The following is a 22,700-nucleotide window of genomic DNA, read 5'->3' as shown; positions in this document are numbered from 1 at the left end:
TTGGGTTTAGTTCCCGTTCACGTATTCAGGTTATAGCTTTTTCCCTATATCTTCTCGATTCGGGTCGTATAGTTGATGGTAAACAAGTAGGCGTCTGTCTGAATAAGATTGCTAAGCGTCTTAACATCGGTAAATTGGATCGGATTCTGAAGGTATGTCAGATTTGTTCCTGGAAAACCTGGAAGCACTGCTTTAAGGTCGTTTCGTCCTATTATGGGACTCCTCAGCAGTGCGCAACCACGATCCCGCATTTGTGAGATTCGAACCCAGGACATACCAGTCTCGCGCCTGAGTACTTAACCGATAGACTGATGATTTCAACTATGAAAATACTGAAATCTCCACAAAACCCTTTCTGATAACAATAATAATAGTAATCTATTTTACATCATTCCAGTAAGAAAGTTAATTTTTTTTAACTGACGTATTACAATGAAACACTACTAGACTAATAACAATATGTCAATCAAAACCAAATGAAAATGCTTTTTTTTGGAACAAAAATTAACCAAACAAAACAAAGTTAGTTCTAACAGTAGGACAATTCACTAGAATTGTTTCAATGGACGAAAAGAAAAACTCGTATTTCCCACTAAACAACATAATTTCAACTAAAACCCATTCACTAAATATAGTACAACAAATCTTTGAATTCAACAAATTGCAAGTTTTATCACATTTACCGATCAGTGAATCTTTCTAGTAAATAAATATTCACTTTTTGTTATAAACAGAGAAGAGAAGGATACTGATTATAACGCTTGCGGTTTCTGGTTATAACAGTCCTTTCACTTTTTACACGTATGTGGGACGTTAATTTACCTTAGACGAATACTAACACTAGATTCCCACCCAGTGTCTATTCTACAGGACTTCAACACAACTCAGATCAAGAACACGAGATTAGCCTGACTATAACGTCAATATATTTCCACACCAAAATCCGACACAAAGAACAGTCAATCAATAAGTGTCCATCAACAAGGAACAGTCAATACATAATAAGGATAGGGGAATATATATAACACATAACACCTGTCATCCTATCTAATGTCTGACTCATCAAGACAACCAATCACTGTCATTCTCGCCCACACATCACCTCCCTCGCGAAGTTTGATCGTATGATTTCACTTTAGGGTCTATTTGAAAAAATTTCGTTTCCGTTTCCTGAATGACCTTCGTTTAACTTCTGATTTCAGATCATTTTTTCTCATTTCAACTTGTGGTGGTGGTGGTGGAATATTAAATGTATCACATAATACTTCCATTGGTAAAGGTTTGAGTTTAGATGACTCATAAACATTTTTTCTATCTCGCAGTTGATTTACGTGTCTAATAATTAGTGTATTTTCGACCATCACTTCATATAATACTGTACCACATCGTTTTTTTATAAACCCAAATATCCATTTTGGCTTGCCAGGCCGGAAATCCCGTGCATAGACTGAGTCACCTACTTTGAATTCTCGAATTTTCGGACAATTCCCTTTCTTATTTTTTTGTAGTCCACTCATTCTATCTTTCGGGTTCAAAACATTAAAAAATGTTCTAATCGGTCGGCCAAACATTATTTCGGCTGGCGATTTCCCATCTTGACAGTTTGGACTCGGTGTAACTCTATAAGAAATGAGAAATTGTTGCAGAGCCTCTTCTACGTTGTCTTCTCCCATCTTTAAGAGAGCTCGTTTAAGAATATCAACAAATTTCTCTGCCTGCCCGTTTGACTGAGGGTGACACGGTGGAGTTCTAACGTGTTCAATTCCATTTTGTTTACAGAACTCCGCAAACTCTAACGACGTGAACTGCGTTCCGTTATCTGAAACCAAAACATTAGGTGTACCAAACCTACCAAATAATTGTCTCAGATGTACCAGTGTTTCAGACGTAGATGGTCTTCGTACAACATAAATTTCAGGCCATTTCGAGTACGAATCTACCACCACCAAGAAATATTGTCCACTTATCGGTCCAGCATAATCAACGTGTAGTCGGACCTAAGGCTTTTTCGTTTCTGGCCATGGCTGGGATTCTACTTTCGGGGGATCTTTTGCGACTTCGGCACATCGCCGACATCTCACTACGTATTCTTCCACAGCCTTATCCATGAATGGCCAGTAGACATAACTACGCATAATTGTCTTCATTCTGTTCATTCCCGGATGACCAATGTGAAACTGTCTAAGCACAAGAAACTGAAGGGATTTAGGGATAACAACACGATCGCCATACATTAAACAATTATCAAAAATCGATATAGACCCACGTCTCAGGAAAAATTGGTGAAACTCTCGATCAGCTTTATCCTGTTTCCAACCCTTTAAAACAGCTTCTTTTATTCTTTTAAGTAGAGGATCACTAGCCGTGGCTTCTTTAACCGTTTCCGCCGTTACTGGTAGAATTCTGATAGCATCACAGAACACTCTTTATTTCCGGTTCAAGTGATACAGAAGCAACCACGCAATCTTCCTCTAACTTATGGTTATGTGGTATTTCTTTTGAAGTCTGCATCTTATTTCCTTTACGAAACTTATGCTGACGGTCAGCATTTTTCGGCCTACTTCTACAACATACTTGAGCATGACCATATTTGCCACATTGGAAGCATACTCGTTTTTTAAAGTAGCAAAAATTGGCAGAATGAGACTTACCACATCGCCAACATGACGTTTTGTGTTTCACTTGATTCGGGATTTTCTGAGAGTTCGAATCTTTATTTCCGTTAAAAGATTTACGCAAAGCTTTAACTCCCACGTGTTCACTGTTCCTTTCTACGAGATTCGTGTCGTGCTTCAAATTAACCATTCTTTGACACTTTTCAGATACTGATTGTAGACTGATATTAGGATCTTGTTCGATTCTCGCTAGAATCCGTGTCCTAATATCTGCATCTACTGAAGATTGTAATCCACATACAAAAATAAGGCACTTGAACTGATCTGAGGACATTTCTTGTAAACGGAACCGCTCACATTCCCGGTTCACGATACTTGCATACGTTACGTAATCGTCCTGTACTTTCTTTACAAGTTGAAGACACTGGTATCTAGTGTGAAAAATTGATGACCGTTCTCCAAATATACGTGTCAGGCATTCAACTGTTTCTTTGAACGTTATGTCGGTTGGCTTTTTTGGGAGGATAAAATTACAGAACTTTTCATGTTCGGACACTCCGAGCTTTCTTAATAATAATCTCAATTTTGAACTTTCGTCCCACTCTTTACATTCATTAATAAATAAATCATCATGGCGTTTAAACCACGCCTCAAAAGTAACTCCACTTTCTGGATCAAATCTAAATTCAGCTATTGAATTAGCAATAGAATCCGGAGTCATAGTGGAATTAGACACATTCGTTCTTGAGGATATTGACACATTTTTGACTAATAATTCTATAAGAGAATTTTGCTGTTGCAATAAGGTTTTCAAATCATCCATTTTTTTGATACAAAATTCACTTTAACTAAATATGTAAGCGTAGATCCGTTTTAATCACCGTCGCCAATTGTTATAAACAGCTGAAGAGAAGGATACTGATTATAACGCTTGCGGTTTCTGGTTATAACAGTCCTTTCACTTTTTACACGTATGTGGGACGTTAATTTACCTTAGACGAATACTAACACTAGATTCCCACCCAGTGTCTATTCTACAGGACTTCAACACAACTCAGATCAAGAACACGAGATTAGCCTGACTATAACGTCAATATATTTCCACACCAAAATCCGACACAAAGAACAGTCAATCAATAAGTGTCCATCAACAAGGAACAGTCAATACATAATAAGGATAGGGGAATATATATAACACATAACACCTGTCATCCTATCTAATGTCTGACTCATCAAGACAACCAATCACTGTCATTCTCGCCAACACATCACTTTTCTTTTTTTCCCTCATGTATTTAACTAAAACACATGTGACAATTCAATATTTCAATATCTGATAAGTGTCTATCGACAATGTTTATTTTTCTTGTGAATAAGGAACTTTGTTTGTTTTTTGTGCATAAAATTAAAATGAAACTACATGTGATTACTGTTTATTAGTATCCATATTACTTATGCGATGTATGCTACTAATGTTGATAAATATAAGTAGTATGTAGCACAAATCGGAAGTGGAATGCCTGGTAGCAGATTCCAATAAAGACAACAGGAAGGAAATTTGACAGAAATCGAAACAACAGAATTAGAGGAATAATGGAGTATGAAGAGGACAACTGAAGAAAGATTTGCAAATGATGTGTTCAATATTTTCATATTTTACTAAACCCCTGTATAATTTTGCGTTAAACAATAAATTGGTTATCCCCACCAAGTCTTCATTCACTTCATTTACATGATAACATACATAGTAATGATTATGGAGAAAAAGAAGCCAAATAATTATGGCCTATGAAAAGATGTTAACGTTGATTGTCCATCATAAAAATAATTCATCTACAAGGTATATATTCGTGTACTTGGCTTCAAGCTAAATTGTAACTGCAAGGATCAGTGATACTATGTTATTGCCTAAACTAACATAGGTGGGGTAAAGTATGAAAATAGATATTAGTGACCGAAATGTGAACAGTTTAATTAATTGGTTACCGATCCACTTTTTTTTCACAACCATAAATGACATATGATACCCATAGCGGATTGTCTAAAAATGACAAACAATGTTTTTATAGTTGAATTCATGGGTCACTTGTAGCCAGACTACCATGGAAGGCCTGGAAGCACTAGAAGGCTGTTTAGTCTTAGTATGGGACTACTCAGAAGTAAGCATTGATGACTGTGCACACGGAAAACAAAGGAAAAGGATTTTCAGTCTTAAACCCCAGACCACTGAAACGGCACCCAAAGGTATGAATGTTTAAATTCAATCAATCCACGATATTATGCGACCACTGGCCTGATTAAATTTCCCCTTGAAAGTCATTAAAAATCTTAATATTTGGATAGAAAAGAAGAAAGTCTTACTGTCACTTTTTTCAGAAGTCATATCACAAAATTATGACCAGTAGACAATTAACTTAATTTTCTTTTATCCAGAACAATATCGACAAAAGTGTAGAGAGAGTGAAGAGAAAAGAGTTTTTCGCATAAAGTACAAAAAAGAAACGAGCGAAAAAAACAGCTTACAGCTGGTGTTACGTTCAGTCGTTCTTTTTCCAAATCACCTTGTTCAAAAAATTCATTGGCAACCATTTCAGCTGTCTGTTTATTAATGAAAACGAAAACAATACAATACATTTCATAGGAATGATATTACGAGGAAAAAAACAACGTATAAGACGATTAAAGGTAGAATGGGAAAGTTTACATGTAAATTTTATTACTAGTTGGATCATAGTTAAAAGAGTATATCTGGAAGCTTCAGTGAATCGAAATTTCTTAGGAGATTCAAATTAACATGAACTTTAGATGTAGGACTACGTGTAAACTCCCCTCCACTATCTAGCATGAAACTAAACATGAAATGTGACCAACATGCATATATATATATATATATATATAATTTCTCGGTAAAATTTACCGATCCTACCTATGGTTGAACTCATAAACATCTCTAACGAGTCAGGATCAATAAGTAAATATATTTAAATTCAATTTATCACATAATGTGATCCTCTTCTACTGTCAACATAGTTGATTTTATTCATTAGAGCTTCGCAGTGGAAAATAAGACAGTACATACCAAAATGAATTAATGATGAGCAAACGAATGCTTAGCTAAAAGCGCGGCTGAATAGTTATACTTGACATACCTAACCTAATTTTATGAAAAGTATGAAAAAAAGAAAACAGGTACATGGTTTTTAAATTGGTAATATGTTTAGAAATTTCTAAGTAAACTTTAGGACGTATAGAAGGAATATACAAATTAAGATTAAGTAAAACTAGATTATATTCATCGCCATCACACGGAGCAGTAATCAGATATTAAAATGGCAAAGACAGTAAGAGCTGTCTAGCTATTATAACAATCAACATTTTCAAAATTAATTGATTACTTCAATATGACAAGCATCAAAAGTACATACACACAATATAAACTTACCAATTTTTGAACTGGCCATGGTTTTGTTATGGCTGAAACATCACAAGCTGTCATAAACATACAGCCAAGTAATAAACGTTGTTCGCGATCATTTCGCCATAAATTTGTAGATTGATCATTAATTTCTTTCAAATGATGCAAAGTTTGTTGAAATTTCGGTAGTCTAGCAAAATATCTTGATAGATCCGTAGCTAATATAGCTTCTCTAATTAATTTCACAACAGTATCATATTCTGATCTGTTTAGATTGCATAAAAAGTTATTACCCTAGCAAAAAATCATGTAGCAGGATTATAATTACTGCAAATTTATAAAATTCTTTTCATTATGAATAGAACAATAGTCACTTTGATGTTTACTTCATAATTCAAATACACTATTGTGTATTTGTGTCCTGCCAGCAGAAAAGAATATGACTTAGGTTAGAAAGAAATCTTTTGTTGAAAGCACTTAAATAAAACTTTTTCTAGCACAGAGATAATTTTCATAATCGATAGATGGGGATCGGTCAGATGAAATCCACGCAGTTTTACAGCATAGACCAGTTATAACTTTTAAAGTCAACCATTTCATAAGCGAGACATTATTAATCAACGGTATTGCATGATCACTGACTGCTACCACGAATCGATGACAGATTCGAAACACTGACTAATTGACTCGTAGGCCATAAAGGTATATTCCTCGCTTCAAGCTTTACATTTGCGAAGTTCCTGCTCGTGTGCAGTCGTCGGTAGATATTATTGACAAATATCATCATTGTGATTATGCAGTACTCATTGACCTTCAATAATACATCAGCTAATATCAATTTATAATTGGAAAGCATTTCCAGATACATAATATCATAAAAATTAACATGAACAGGAAAAAATTAATCGACTAACCTTTATAGATAGTATCATCATGAACTGATTGAAATGGTGATGTTCAAGCACTGATGTAGAATATAATTTAGCTAATGGAGACATTGTTTTAATTTGAAATTGATTATCTGTACCACGATGATCGATATCATGAGATAGACAAGCAGTTAACAATGCTAAACATTCAAGATCTGTAAATACTGACTGAAAATCACCTTTCTGTAAGGAAAAAAAGAGTTGAGACAGTTCGATGCAGAAAAGGAAGGAAGTAGAGGACAGAGGAAAAACAAATGAGATGAAACCATGGCTAATAATAATTAGTAGTAGTAGTCTCATAATTCTTTAAATAAAATAAATTATACACGTATGTATACGTTATATTTTATGCTTGAAATGAGCCTTTCTCATTTCTTTCCGTTTTGAGAAAGAAAAAAATAATTCAAACAGAAATAAATTATGTTTTGACTCTAGAACAGTCAGTCAATCACGCAAACTATGTATATATATATATATATATATATATATATATATGATGAAAGAAAAACAAACTTAACAACATATAGTTCTAGACATTGGTCAGATTTTCTTTCTTTTTTTCTATTCAAAACCTTTCATTGAACAATAATTGGTATATATATGAAAGTAACGAAGGAGAAGTTCAAGTTAGCATTGAATGGTTGATTAATGATTTAGACGTTTGCTAATAAATTCCCTCATTATTTTTTTTCGTTCTCTTATGTTTATGAAAATTTTCTTTAAATATAGACAGTGTGAGACTAATTTCATTTTGAAGTACCATTGAACAATGCTTCAGGCCAATTGAAATCAATAACATATTTGTGATAGCAGAAAGTTTCAGACAGATACATTTTGTTTCTTCTTCTTTCCTTTTTTTTTTAACAGTAAGACGTCAGAATACCGTTCAGTATAGTGTAAAATAATTCAAAAGTTAATCGGTATTTATAGGGAAATATCACTCAATTCATACAATCTAAATTTATGTATCACTTAACATTTACTACAATCTATGGTTATGGTAGGTGTTGTATTCTCTGGATTAGGTGATATAACTAAGGAGATTTCATTTTGATTCTGGACAGAATTTTTCAGTGACTACTTCATGTAGGAATCAATAGCTCAATTAGTTCAATCGAATCTTAATTTTGATTTATTTTGCTTAGAATTTATCTTAAACTATAACACAAAACAGGCTACAGCTTTTACTCATAAAATAAATATTAACTTAGGTCAGCAGTGCAACCCAAAAGAGAAAACTCTTGTAAATGCACATAATATATAGGTAAGTTGAAAATGATCTATTTATTCTAGACGTAATTATTGAAAAGGAAGGTGTTATATGATGCGCTAACCAATTGAAAAAAAGGCATTCAGTAATGTTAATGAGTTATGCTTTTATCTAAATGAAATATGAAAAGAACAACCAAAGACAAAATAAGAATTGGGAAATTTCAGTCAGAAATTTCAAAAATCTATCCTGGTCAAGAAAAAGATAACGCTATCGAAAACCTTTTTGATCCTTTATAAAATATTAACGAAGATTTACATAGAATGGATGGAATATGGCTGACAGTAGAATGTGTTTTATTTGAGGCTCGTCAGATGAGTACACCTGCATTCCTAAGCTGATATCCACTATAGGATTTGAAAGCAGTACCTATCATTTTAAAACCTCATCAGTACCAGCAACTAATACAAAATCAAACGTGTCGACGGAGATATTCAAGAACATATCAGTCATGTTGAAGAGTAGTTCATATAATTTTGAAGACGTTCACAGAACCAGCTAGGTGACAAATAAATATAGTTGTGATAAAACTAATAGTACATATCAAATAGAAGTTTTACATAGTGCCCTTTTATAATCTGGGACTAGCCACTTGAATACAATGTTGTCATTCATATCTTCATCATAGATTGAAACATAAGGAAAAACTAAATTTTCACGAATGATCATATTATCTGACTTCCTGCTCCTTACACACTGACATGTAAATGGTATTTATTTGTAGCCAGTTTCGTTAAACAATTCATCTATTCATCATCAGCAGGTGAATTCAATGTTTTTTTATAAAGATTCATCTTGGCAATAATATACATAAATTCGATGAGCAAAATATTAAAATCCAGTATACCAATATCATCAAAAATGTTTAAGTGAATATCTATGCTAATTAGCATTTAAAGGATTTATTGACAAAATTGCATCTGCTAGCCAACAAGACAAAATAAGCACATCTAGTGAAAATTGCGTGAGATCATACACAGTCATAAAATGACTAATGAAATAAGTATTTATACGCTTTTGTATCACTTAACTTATTAACCGTTTTGTGACTGGGTACTCATGCAATGATTCATATAGATCGATCGATTCTACAATCCATTCAAATACCATCCTATCTTTGTACATCTCTTTTCGTTGGTCTGATCATACAAGTGTTTTAAGTAAATATATCTTTAACACTTTCATGTTTGACTATTCCTGACATAACCTCTGTTAAAAACGTGTTAAGTTGGAAGGATAGATAAGAATTTTAGTGGGATCTATATTTTACCGGAAATATCTAATACAATACAGCTATCGAATCCGAAGAAAATGATCCAGCCTAACTTTAGTGGCCCGAGATCTGACTCCAGATAAATTGTTATTGAATGATTGCTGTCAAAATATACATCCTGGCTACCCTCGTATTTAATCATCGACTTAAATTGCGTTAGTGAGTAACGGAATTGAATAAGTAACATACGAGAATGGATTTCAAACACGTGTATTTCATGCAGTCGTTGATCCAAACAAATGATCGAAGAAACGAAGCGAAATGATGTGCAGTGAGGATGGCGTGTGAGCCAACTCAGTTTGACCAAGCATGAATCGATATTTAAAGTAAGATGAAAATGAGCTACAGACATGTGATGAGTAAGATAAGAAGTGCACACACATACTCTCATATAAAAACAGTCAAGGGTTGATAAGCCAATAATTAACAAGATCAAAATGTGACACAGGATGGATGAAAAAATTGGCTATCCCGGAAGCTACAGTAAGCTATGTGGGCTCAACTTAGCAACCGACACTACATGTCACAATTTTGACATACAAATATAATGAACCTAGTTTCAAAGTTGAAAAAAAAACATGACGCGAACCCTACCAACGGAGTCACACTATGAAATAATCATGGGACTCAGCCTACAGGCACCTATTCTTCAAGCTCAACGTAACATACTACAAACCAAACATATTTAATAGTTTACTTTTATTTTTTTTTACGTGAATGCATGGAATGATGAAATATAATAAAGGGCTCTTTACAGTAGTTAAATATAATAAGTATGGTTGTGTAAAACGAATTCATTGTTATAACACTGTTAATTAATTTAAGAAATGTTATTAAATGTTAGTGGGTAGTCGAGAAAATTTTCCTAACACTAGTTTCCTTTTTATTAGCGATCATTGACAAGATACCTTGAACATTTTCATGAAACATTTTGTCCTCTTCAGGTCTTTAAATGTTGTTAAATATAACTTCAATTATTATTCAGTACTGAGTTAAAAGATATTTATAAACTAATTTTTACAGTTACAAACAATATTGTCTGTTAGATTCCCTCAAGTGAATTCAAAGAAAAAAAAAATTAAAAGCTTTCATTCAACTTGAATAAAAGGTAGTAGTGGAATCCAAAACATTGTTTAGGACTCGTCAATTGAATGTGCCTCAATCCTAATGCTGATATTCAACAATGAAACTCGAGAGTCATGCGTTTTTAGCTTCAAAAACCAAAGTGTTATCTACTGAGCTATTGAAACTAGGAAGTTTACAGTAATAGATACATTTTTACATGAAAAGCTAACTTTGAGGTTTATGCAGAACACCATCTTTATTAAGGAATTAACTTAGATAATAGTTTCAATTAACTATAAATTAACAAAATGAGTTTACTTTGTTTTTGACTTAAAAAACAATGAATAGTGGTCATAAAAGAACTTAGAAAGAAAATGTTGTAAAAAGTGGTTTTCCTTGCATATGAACGTCACTAGTCTCATTTACAATGTATTAATAGAAATAAAATGTTATTGAAAGCGATTTTTTCCAATGTTGATGAAAACAAAAATACACGCTTGGAACAATTAGAATATTAAATGTGTTGTAATAATCTAAGATGGCTTTGAAAAAAAGATAATAAGAAATGGTGATGTAACAATTCAAACGGTAAAAGATATTTGACACCATAAACTGGCTTTAGATGAACAAACATTAAAGCAATTCGTGATGAAACGAAACAGTGATCTGGAGTTCTCAGGATTTTAATACCTGTCTAAATAAAGTCTTTCTTTGGTGAGTACTAAAAATTTGAGAAAAATGCACAGTCCTACTGTAGTGAACAGAACACGGGTGGGGACAATCGAACATATTTGACACGAAAATTACAAACTATCTCACTAAAATCTGATAACCATACAATGAACAGTTAATTTGCAAACTGTCAATCAATTGTCTCAATCTTGATTGTTCCTTCTGGAAAATATCAGTCCATCTTCTCTGATTTCATTGTTCATGCATTTTCATATCAATTACGCTTCGTTCTTAGTCTTTCCTTATCGATCTTCTGCCAAAATACATTCTATAACTTACCCTCACCATATACTACTTATGTGGATGTAAGTAACCCACACCACACTACCATTCTAATAATAAGTGAATGGCTCACCAGAGAATATGTTTGAGAAAAATTCTTGAAACTCTAGTGAGAAATCAAAACGGGTGCAGTTCAGCAAAAGAAAAAGGATTTCACCTATGACAATGTATGATGGTAGCGCAAATTCATTCTTGGGTTGAAGTTGAAAAAGTGGGTAACGGGATGCCAAAGAAGTGGTCTCAAGTTAACGCCCTGATTACGACAACTCCAATGCCTTAGGCTAGATTTCTAGTGCTCACTACCGTGAAGTCAGATTCTAGGATGAAACAGCTGTTTGATGTTTCTTGGTTTTAGATGGTTGTTTAGCTAAAATCAGTCTATAAAGCAAACTAACCACAAACTGAACAATATTACCAAACCTAACATATTAACTAACTTTTACTAATTAAAGTACTAACATGATATAAACAGATAGGAGTTGATGTGGCTGAATAATATGGTGAAACACGTCTATCTGTAACTCACTAAACACAGACTTGTTCTTATTATTATTTTAACCCCTACTAATCCGAAAAACAAATCTTCTTCTGAAAGATTCATTAATAACACCGAAAGAAAATTGATTTAAGTAAACAGTTTTGTTGTTCATAGATATGTTTTATTATATATTTTTAAAGAGAGCAAGATACTCAACATAACCAAACATAACAAACCAGTACTATTAAAAAAAATTGTTTTGCCTGTGGGGAAAACAAAAGATGTTTGCTCAGAAGACTTCTCGAGAAATCAATAAAATTGTGAATAATAGAAATTTCTCCGAAATGTTTAAACCTCTAAATTATAAGTATATCGAAAATTGAAGATGATAACTTTCAAATTGAGAGAGTTAAAAAACAATAATATTGAATAATGAACCATGAACTTAACTAAAGTTAGCTCTGACCAAGTGGTTTAACCATATCACCCTTTTCGAAAGAAATGAAAATCCGATGTTTATTCAATAGTGAAAAGAAGATACAAACTAGAAAGAACTCGTCTTTCACAGCTTGGTAGTTCCAAAAATATTTTTCCCAGTAATACACAAGTGATTGATCACTAAGTGATGATCAACAATATGTTTGCCTACCCCTTTAGTATTAATCGAATTCTATCGATCAAGTTGTAATGAGACCATTAATCTAAATGAATCTACAGTGCATGCATTATGTTGAGATGTAAGGAAACCTGGGACCTGGGTACGGCCACTGAGCGAATAGCCCAATGATAACATCTCAAACTGTGAAGCTGAATGACGCGTGTTTGAATCTCCCAGAAGGCATTAGTTCCATCAAGATTGTAAGTACATCTTATTGACAATTGCAAACTGTAGTACGAAACATAGGTTTGGCGTTTTCTGTTGACAACTCCCACCAACAAAAAGTAAAAGATAGTAAGGTGTTTGTATTTATATAAGCATTCTAGACCTTGAGAAAATGAGTAGTTGCAGCGCAGTTGAGTGCTACAGTTAACTACAATACCGTTTTGAATGTTAAGATTATTATTAACTAAGCCAAGATGGAGTACAAACTTTTCCGAACTCCAAAAGTAACTTTAAACAATAAATCCACGTTTATACTAACTAATCAAGGAATAGTTACCAATGTCATATTGTCTAGTTTCTAGTATTTATTGAGTGTTAATCATCGATTTGCAATATGACTATTAATTTCTGTGGCTCAACATCATAGTTTGATTCGTTTGATATTAGGTGGTGCTAGGGTTAAACGATGAAAATTCTCCCATTATCTAACAATAATTAGTACAATGAGTATCTGGTGATTACAGAACTTCATAGTTTATGACAGGAACTTAGCATATTTATTGAAAATGATGAAGTATTGGATCTTTTAAGACAATTCCATATGTATCAAAACATTTCATTAAAGAAATTCTGCAATTAGAAATTAATCAAAGCAATATGTAGGACAACAGCTTCTTTACAGAACTCTTTAGTCATTAGGTTAACATACTAGCTATCATCCAAGAGTGACAGTTGCTGGGAATCGGTCACCGGAGGCGTCTCGCACCAAACTGTTGCGGTCTACGCGTCGCACACTAAATAATATAATGAGCATGCTACAAGTCATGGGTTTAGATAGAATAGTAGAGCTACGGACATTGCACAAACGATCATTAACCTCTCCAAGCAGACACAGTGTGGCTCGTCGATGAGACTAGCCCCCCGAATTCAACCATCAATACTGGAGCCGCGTAGTGCCATTATGTTAGCGCTATATTGTGCCTCCCCACGGGAATTGTTAAATTTCAAATTAAAGTAATATTGTAAAGAATAAGAGCTTTTAAACACCACTATTTGGTCATTGTATTCAAACCTAAGTTAACACAATTTCTATCTATTAAAATACCTACTTTTAAAACGTATTTGTATGAAACTTTACATAGCCTACATTAGATAACACTCATCGGTCGAATAACATTAGGTGTCTAAAAATTTTAAAGCAATTGATTTGGCGGTTTGAACTTCTTAAATCTACCTGGAAATGTCACATTTCCTAAGGTCGTCTTATCTATCTGCGTTTAAACAGTTTGATACAAGAGTTACTTTAGGAACGACAAGGGTAACTTATGGCCCAATGTACATTGGGAAAACTCACACTATATATATATATATATATATATATATATATATATATTCGGTGGTTAATACATTTACGAAGTACAAAACTAGTAGCGCAATGATTGCTTATGAACGACATTGAATGATAATTAATTGATAAATGACAAGTTTAATAGTTGAATTCATGAGTCGATTTAAGCTAGACCACCATTGAAAACCTGGAATCACTAGACTCCCGTTTCGTCCTTATATGGGACTTCTCGGCTGTGCGCATCCACGCACATGGGACTCGAACCTCGGATCTCCGGTTGCGAATGCTTGACCTCTAGACCACTGAGCAGGCACCCACTTGTATTGATGTTTAACTTCAACCAATCCACGATATTGCGCGATCGTCCACCATTGTCTTCAGTAATTAACTGCCTCACAACGGACACGGTTGAACTCTACCGGTCACAGCTTCTCACTAGAACTCCAGGAAATATATCTTGAAGCCATTCATTAGCGAGCACATGATGATTATTATCAGAATGGGGTTTGATTGAAGTTCCAAGATTAAATCTTGTATACGTTTGTAAGTATGAAGTTTTCCGAAGATCCCGTCATTTTCAAAATAGTACCGAGGATATAGATCTATGTAATTGTCTTGGAGCCACAAATCAAATATGAGTGCTAGTGATACTATCTAGTCGCTTAAACTGAATTTGTTGAAGCTGAGTTCGAACCGGTAACTCTGAGAGTGAAAGTTGAGCGCTCTAAATGTAGTGAACAAGAACACGAGTGAGGACAATCGAACATATTTGATACGAAAATTACAGACTATCTCACTAAAATCTGATAACCATACAGTAAACAGTTAATTTGCAAAATAACAATCAATTGTCTCAATCTTGACTGTTCCTTCTGCAAATATCAGTCCATCGTCTCTGATTACATTGTTCATGCATTTTCATACCGATTGCGTTCCATTCCTGTTCTTTCGTTATCTATCTTCTACTGAAATACATTCAATGCCCGACCATCGTTACATACTACTTATGTGGATATAAGTAATCCAAACCATATAACCACTGCTCTACCGCTTCACAAATACAAACTAGTTGTTAACGCATGTACTACTCTAAAATTGAAATCAGTCCACTATGAAAATATTCCAAATAATATATTTCTTTTTAGTGAAAATATAAAAATAATACTTTATCTACGAAAGGAAAATGGAAGAAAGATAGGACAAAGACGTCAAAGAAAGCTATTTTTGGAGAAAATGACGCACGTATTAACATGTAAAAACAAACATGCAAACTTAATACATCTACCTGAACACATACAAAATATGCATACACATATAGAAACCGAGCACATGTGCATAAATACATGTGTAAAGTAAATTTATGACATAGAGCATAAGAGTAAGCATATATTACTTACTAGTAATATGCAAAACATTGTCTGAGTCACATTGAATGCATGACGCCAATTGTGATAAGTAACTTCACGATAGTTTTTACGTACAGATAATAGCCAACGAGCAAATGATAACTGATCGAAATGTATTGATTTCATAAAATTCATTTCTTGAAACATTCGTATACATGCTTTCAGAGTATCTTCATCTGATAATCTATATATTTCATTGTTTTTTTTTAAATTAAAAAAGCAATGAAACAGTAAAAGTATTTTCCAATAAATGTAATTTACAATATCTAATCTAATAAGTAAAAACCACTGAAATATTCTACTCTTAAAGATGGTAGTATTCAGGAAGATATTAAAACAATGTAACAGTATACTACAAAGTTGATTTCGGGGAAATTTCAGAACATGAAAATAATTTGAATAATGAACTGTAGTCAATAAAAATCAATTAGAATCGGATTGGACGGTTTATACACGTAGTACTCGCTTTAAGGCTCCTACATCTGCAGGTCGATCCCATATAAGTTGGCGGGTGTACGGTTATGATAAATCTCAAATGGGAACAAAACAATTATAATATGACTCGGTTTTCAATGGTTCTCCAAGTAACGAAATATACTGAATATAACTTTGATTAAAAACTGGGTTTTTTTATGATAATGTAGATATACACAATAATTTTTGAGAGTATTTTCGAAACAAATTAACAAGATATAAGTCATTCTGATAGGACTTAAACATAATCAGTGAATGACTGAAGACTATTACCACCTCAATTTAAAAGCAATTACAAGACTAGTTATGAATCGGCAGATACTACAATTTATTGGGTATTTAATCCTTTCAAAAAGTACATTCTTGTAAAAATGAGTGGATTATAAGATTACAGCTAACAACTAATTGATAAAAAAAACTCGATGGAAATTGTTTTAAATACAGCGTCAACACTGTCGAAAACAGTTAATTTATCCACGACTTGAATAATATCGAGAACATGAGCTTATCAAGTGTAACACATTTTCTAAAGATTGATAAAAATCTGAAATTAAAATAAAGTAAATGATCTTGACCAACGATCTTTACATGAAGAGTTAGCAACAAATAGCAGACATACATCATAGTGATGATGTTGAAAGTCAATATCATTCTTAATGGAAAGTATCAATGAATATAAAACTCAGATTCATAAAATCGAAACCATTGCATTTTATACTTGGTGGATATAAATTCATACCTGTTACAAAAGAGAATGGCTATCTGGACTCAGTAGGTCAGTAAATAACGTACCGGGTGTCAAAAACGTAAGGTACTGCATTATTTTCTTATTTATTTTTACGGTATACTACTACTGTAATACGATAACACAGCAGCTGACTGAGATTATTCTGCCACAAGACTGGATACTCGATCAAAATACTATAAACGGACTGGATCACATTAAACCAGAAACAAGATTTATGACTAAATATAAACAATCAGAGGATAGGCAAGGAAATACTTTATCTAGCACACTTATAAACTGTCTACACTCAGTGGATGCAGAATAAGAACTAAACGTAGGAAAGGAAATCATATATTCAACAGGCAGCAAGCTAAGTGTTTGTCAGTTCACATCAGAATTCAGGTACCCCTAATTGATGAGCCCTAAATAGAACGAAATAAACGTCATACATTCCATTGTTAGCTACCATTCTATTTTACTTCAGATACTTTTTTATCTCTCCTGAGCTTTTGTATGACTGGAACAATCAATACAATGTCAATAGGCTTATTCAATAAAAAAGAGTCATGACCAGTGGAATCCAATCTGTGTGAGGTGCGAGACAATTATCCGCCTCAGGTAATGGATCAAGGGTTGAGCAAGATCATGAATTAATTGAAGTTAGCCATCAATACATTTGAGTGCAGGCTCAGTGATCTAGAGGTCAAGCATTCGCGCGGAGTGAAGGTCCTAGGTTCGAGTATCACATGCGGGATCGTGGATACGCACACTTGAGTCACATATTAGGATGAAACGGGCGTCTAGTGATTCCAGGTTTCCAATGGTGGTCTATCATCAATCGGTTCATGATCTCAATGAAATTAAACGATCTCCACAATCCCTAAAAGATAGAAATAGTTCTAACAAAATGTATCAACAACCTACCGTACATCAGTAAATGAAAATTTATCTAAATGATAAAATCTCATAGTTGGTATTAATGATGTAGCTAAGCGTTTAGCTTCAGATGTCGGCGCTGTAGCATGATACGACAAAACATCCATGATAACTTTTTGTTTTGCTGCACTTCGTATAGCTTTTTCATACAGTTGACTATTTGAAATACCCAAGCCAACAAATAAAGCGAATGCTTCAAATAAAAATTCATCCGAATAAGTAAATATTCCAGACCAATCGTTAATTGATGTCGACATTGTAACGGGTTCTTTAGATGATAGATTATCATTTGATGAACATTGAACATTATCTGTAACTGGTTTGAAATCGAAATGACGCGTAACTTGTTGACTGAAATTATTATTATTTATTCTTAAATCAACAGTTGACTTATTTGTTATTATGCATACAGCTAATACTTTACCGTCGGAATGTTTAATTGGCATACAGAGAACGGAACGACTTCTCCAAACTGGATCCAAATCTTCTTCGAGCTAATTTATTGTGTATGTTGTTTGGGAAAGAGAAAACGACAACAGATGTGAGGAAAAATAGTTGTGAAAATAATATAATTTCATATCATCTTATGAATGAGACTATTGAATTTTATAGTCTACGTCATGAACTGATTGTAGTTACACAAACATTGAAAACCAGCAAGTTCAGGATAATTGTTTCGTCTCAGCATGGGATTTCTCAACAGTACACATTTGCGAATCAATTACCTGAAGTCTTGTGCGCAAGCACTTAGCCTCTAGAGCAACTCGTAATATTGCATAGCCATCTTCTTTTTCCATGAATGAGCAACCTGACATGGCTGAATTTCACCATACTGCATTGTCAAATAGATTAAATTTGATCTCTGTTTGTCATCTTCCATAAAAGTAAACATCAACAATTCTTCTCTCATTTAAGAGGAAAATAAACAAAATATTATCTTGCTCTCTCCTCTATATGTTTATATTATAAAAAACCAACGCAATCAAGCAGGTCAAAATTAGATGACAATTGATAACTATTATCGGTCATCATCATTATATTTATGACTAATATCAATTAGCATGTTGAAGTAAACAAGGCAAAATAATCCTAACAAAGATTGATAATCTTTTTATGATAGAGACTTACTGTTTCGTCAATCTTTTTGTATTCATTATTATTATTTTTATTTTTATTATTATTATTCGAAATAGTAGTGGTACCATTGATATTGACATGAAGAGACTAAGTTAGGAAATAAAAAAAGACAAATACACACACAAACATTTACAAACATATTTATATAAATAAAAAATAAAGCATAGAAGAGAATCGACAAACATAGAAATAAGTATACAGATACATATGTCAGAGTAAGAGTGAAACTCGAAGCAGATTGACGATAAAAATAGAACTACAATTAATATTATTGTTATTATGCGACTGCGATAATGATATTCAGTGGACTACTACCATTAATTCCACTCAATCAATCATCAGTAGTACGCCTTGATTACATTCGTTGTTAAACTTTGTTTTTGTTTACACTGACCGACTTTAAAATAATATGAAACTTGGATAGGGGTAGAGAATCAAAACCGAGAGATAGAATATACTATAGGGAGAACATAAAGTAATATAACTAGTCCAAACTATATGATAATTGGTAAGCACAGATGGATAGTGGCTAGCAGTGGAATCCAGGACAAGGCGCGTTTCGTCCTATTTGGGACTCGTCAGCTGCATGTACCTGCATCTCAGAGTTGATGTTCACTCTGGGACTCGAACCCAGTACCCTCGCTTCAAACGCCATCGCGTTATCCAACCGGCCACTGAGTCCTGATAGCCACTTGCTTGTGCGATGAGAGTGACCAGTTGCAGTCCTAACACATCGATGGGAAGATTCAAACAAACAACACTAAATGAATTTATATGATAATTAACAGAGAAAAAACTATTATGATTATAGTTGGAATGATTTGTGTTAATTATTGTTGTTTTCCTAACGATAGTAAGATTCATAGTAATAACAACCGTGAAACTGGAGATTACTGGATTAAAACATTACACTACATTAAAACATTAGACGCTGATGGAATAAAAATTAAATTCAACATCAGCAAAAGTTAAGATAAGTTTAATAACCGGTCACCGGATATAGAATTTTACAGTATGTTAACTGAGTAGAAAAACGGTTAGAAATGATTTTTCTTGAAAAATCGATTGTATTATTTATTAGATTATGTGATAGTAGTAGTAGTAGTATGTGTTTAGAGGTAATCTGGAGGAAGATTTTGAATTAACGTGGAATTTGTTAAAAATATGTATCTGAAATCTTGAACAAAAGAGATATTTTCAATATAGAACAGATAGAGTGTAGAAAGCAGTGGAATCCAGAATGCGCGTTTCTTCCAATTTGGAACTTGTTAGCCGGATATACCTGCATTTATTTATTTAAACACATAGACATTGGTATAAGGAGGCACCAAATATATATGCGCCACACAAATCATTCGATGTGTAAGGGCTGGAACACTGTAAGGTGTCAAAACCTAAATAGGTAGTTTCCTTAGGGAGCCACTCCTCGAGCCTTTGACGTGGAGGTCTAATCCACAAGTCAGTAGAGCAACGTTAGATGTGTTCCCATGGTATCCGGTGACCAACGATAAGTTTATATGCCATTTGTTTTCTCAGGATTCTGGAACACATATGAACTATTAGTTTGGAATCAGGGTTTTCAAATTCGTCTCAGCGAATCCTCCATACTCACCAACCCGGTTGAAGCTCCAGACTTTGGCTTCTCGTCCTCTCAATTTCGTAGACAAAACCCTCGTCGAGAGAAGGCAGTGAGTAGAATTTCTCTGTTAGTGGTTATATACACATGACCATGTGAGAGCATTTGGAGAGGGTGAGGGGACCCTTCCAACTCTCTGTAGCACCAGAGCATTTTGTTAATTAATGAACGTTGGATTGTTACATAAATAGACGGAAAGGTCATGGTATAATGTGACCTACTATAGCCTTGGCGGAAAAGAAAGCCTGTCTACATCACTTAGCCGTTTAGAGGTGATTCAAGCAGTCTTTTATTGAAACAAAGGCTTAAATTAGTTGTAAACAAGACGCATTACGAAGCAAAGGTCATTACCAAGGAAGAAACAAGACCCATGCTTCACCAAAAACCTAAAAGACATAAAAACGATTTCATCACATCCCACTGTATTAATCGATTCAAATGCGTATGTGGCCACGCATACATGGGGAGGAGTAATCGTGATCTCCAAATCAGGGTGTCCGAACATTTACTTAAATGGTTGTAAAAACAAATAAAACCAAATGACTCAATAATAGTAGATGATAAACATCCATCATCCTCTATTGCCTAGCACATAGTTGAAACAGGTCATAAGATTGATCTTAACACGTTAGTCAGCTTTATGAATATGTTTAGCTGGAGAGGTAGATTTGTTCACACACAGGAGACAACTGGGTCAACTGAAGCTTGAGTAGATTTATAGTAGCAGCAAAAAAGAACCACAAATATTGGTCGAATCCTATCGACCACGTCACAAGACTAAAGTACCAAACAAACTTAAGATTGGTTAATACACAAGGATCAACCAAATATAAATACATCAGCCCTACAAGAGGCCAGTTGAGACTTGAAAGCATAGTGATAATGTCTCCGGCCGTGAATCTGGGTGACACAGGTTCTAATCCCATAAGGGCCTTCAGTTCCATTAAGATTATATGGTATTCTTTGTTGACTATTGTCAGCCAACACGACAACTGGGCTTAGAGTTTTCTATTGAATACCTCTAGCCACTTAATTTGTAAGTATTTTTCAATTAAAGGTTAGTTATGGAGTTTTACAGTTTATTTTGTACAGTTCACAGATAACTTTCATCAAACACCTAACATCATCTGAAAAGTATACAACAGAACTGAAAAGAGCTGGTATAATATTTTTCAATGATGTATATCGAGATAACCTGGCGTTATCACTTTTAAATTGTATAAAATCTCCACACAAAATCATTTGAATAGATGGTAATATTACGCTTATTGGTGACTAGCTCTGAGATCCATTTCGAGGCATTCTAGTCAGTAGCTATGACAAAAGAAATAAACCAACCTGAGAATAAAGTACCAGATTACTCATGATATTGAAAAAGTGTTGCACCATATCACTACAGGATTGTAACTAAATAGTTTGAAGGTATTATTCTCCCCATGAAGTCTTAGAAACCAACAACTGAATCTGGAAACTCAGTCGAAAAGTCTAGAAGGGCTACATAGTTTATGATAGTTCTCTAGCTCATGTCATTTAGTGAGATGAAGTTAAACATAATCTTAACAATATTATTTAACTAATAATTTTATTGACATTAACTGAGACAAATGAAAACAATCACCCAAACTAAACCATGAAAATCGTTCAATATTAAAAAATGTTACAATTATTTCAACTCACTTCACCAGTTTGTAATACGTGAATAGCCAAATCTAACTGAACAGGGAATCGAGCTTCGTCGATACTTTGAATGTAAGAGAAATATATAAATATATTTGTATAATTAAAACTATAATCTATGTATATTATTGCTATGTATTGACTTTGATTAACTTAGGAAAATCAATTAAGAAAAATTGGCAGTGACAAACAACGAAAATTGGAATAAAGTTATCTATAATAAAATGTGAAATTTAATTAAATATTCCCTGTTCATGTAGAGGTGGCGCCAGTCTGTGAAAATCTAAATGATGGACTGAACCGTATATTGGTAAGTGCAGATTACCTGGTTTGTGTTTTTGCAATTATCTTAATTAATTAGGTAACATGATTTAGAATCGTTCACAATACCCTAAATCCTTTCTATCTTAGTTTTCCCTTAGATTCTGTAGTTTCGAAATTATTTTATATTTCATTCCGCAGATGGATTATTTCCAC

The 22,700-nt window shown here is 33.7% G+C and overlaps 1 protein-coding gene across 1 annotated transcript in view; it reads right to left on the bottom strand.

The window, feature by feature from the left end:
- Positions 1–22,700, bottom strand: part of Smp_179590 (putative camp/cgmp cyclic nucleotide phosphodiesterase) — a gene marked incomplete at its 5' end in the record, with an annotated part of 58,122 nt that overhangs the window by 5,922 nt on the left and 29,500 nt on the right. The window contains 5 exons of the mRNA XM_018799932.1: positions 5,139–5,213; positions 6,058–6,262; positions 6,970–7,142; positions 15,628–15,820; positions 17,762–18,191. Coding sequence (XP_018653795.1) covers positions 5,139–5,213; positions 6,058–6,262; positions 6,970–7,142; positions 15,628–15,820; positions 17,762–18,191 — 1,076 coding nt within the window. The remainder of the gene's footprint in view (positions 1–5,138; positions 5,214–6,057; positions 6,263–6,969; positions 7,143–15,627; positions 15,821–17,761; positions 18,192–22,700) is intronic.

The sequence above is a fragment of the Schistosoma mansoni genome, chromosome W, assembly GCF_000237925.1.
Source record: "Schistosoma mansoni strain Puerto Rico chromosome W, complete genome".
NCBI classification, from domain to species: Eukaryota; Metazoa; Platyhelminthes; class Trematoda; order Strigeidida; family Schistosomatidae; genus Schistosoma; species Schistosoma mansoni.
The sequence above is the reverse complement of the archived record's forward strand: the minus strand, read 5'-3'. Positions and strand labels throughout refer to the sequence as shown.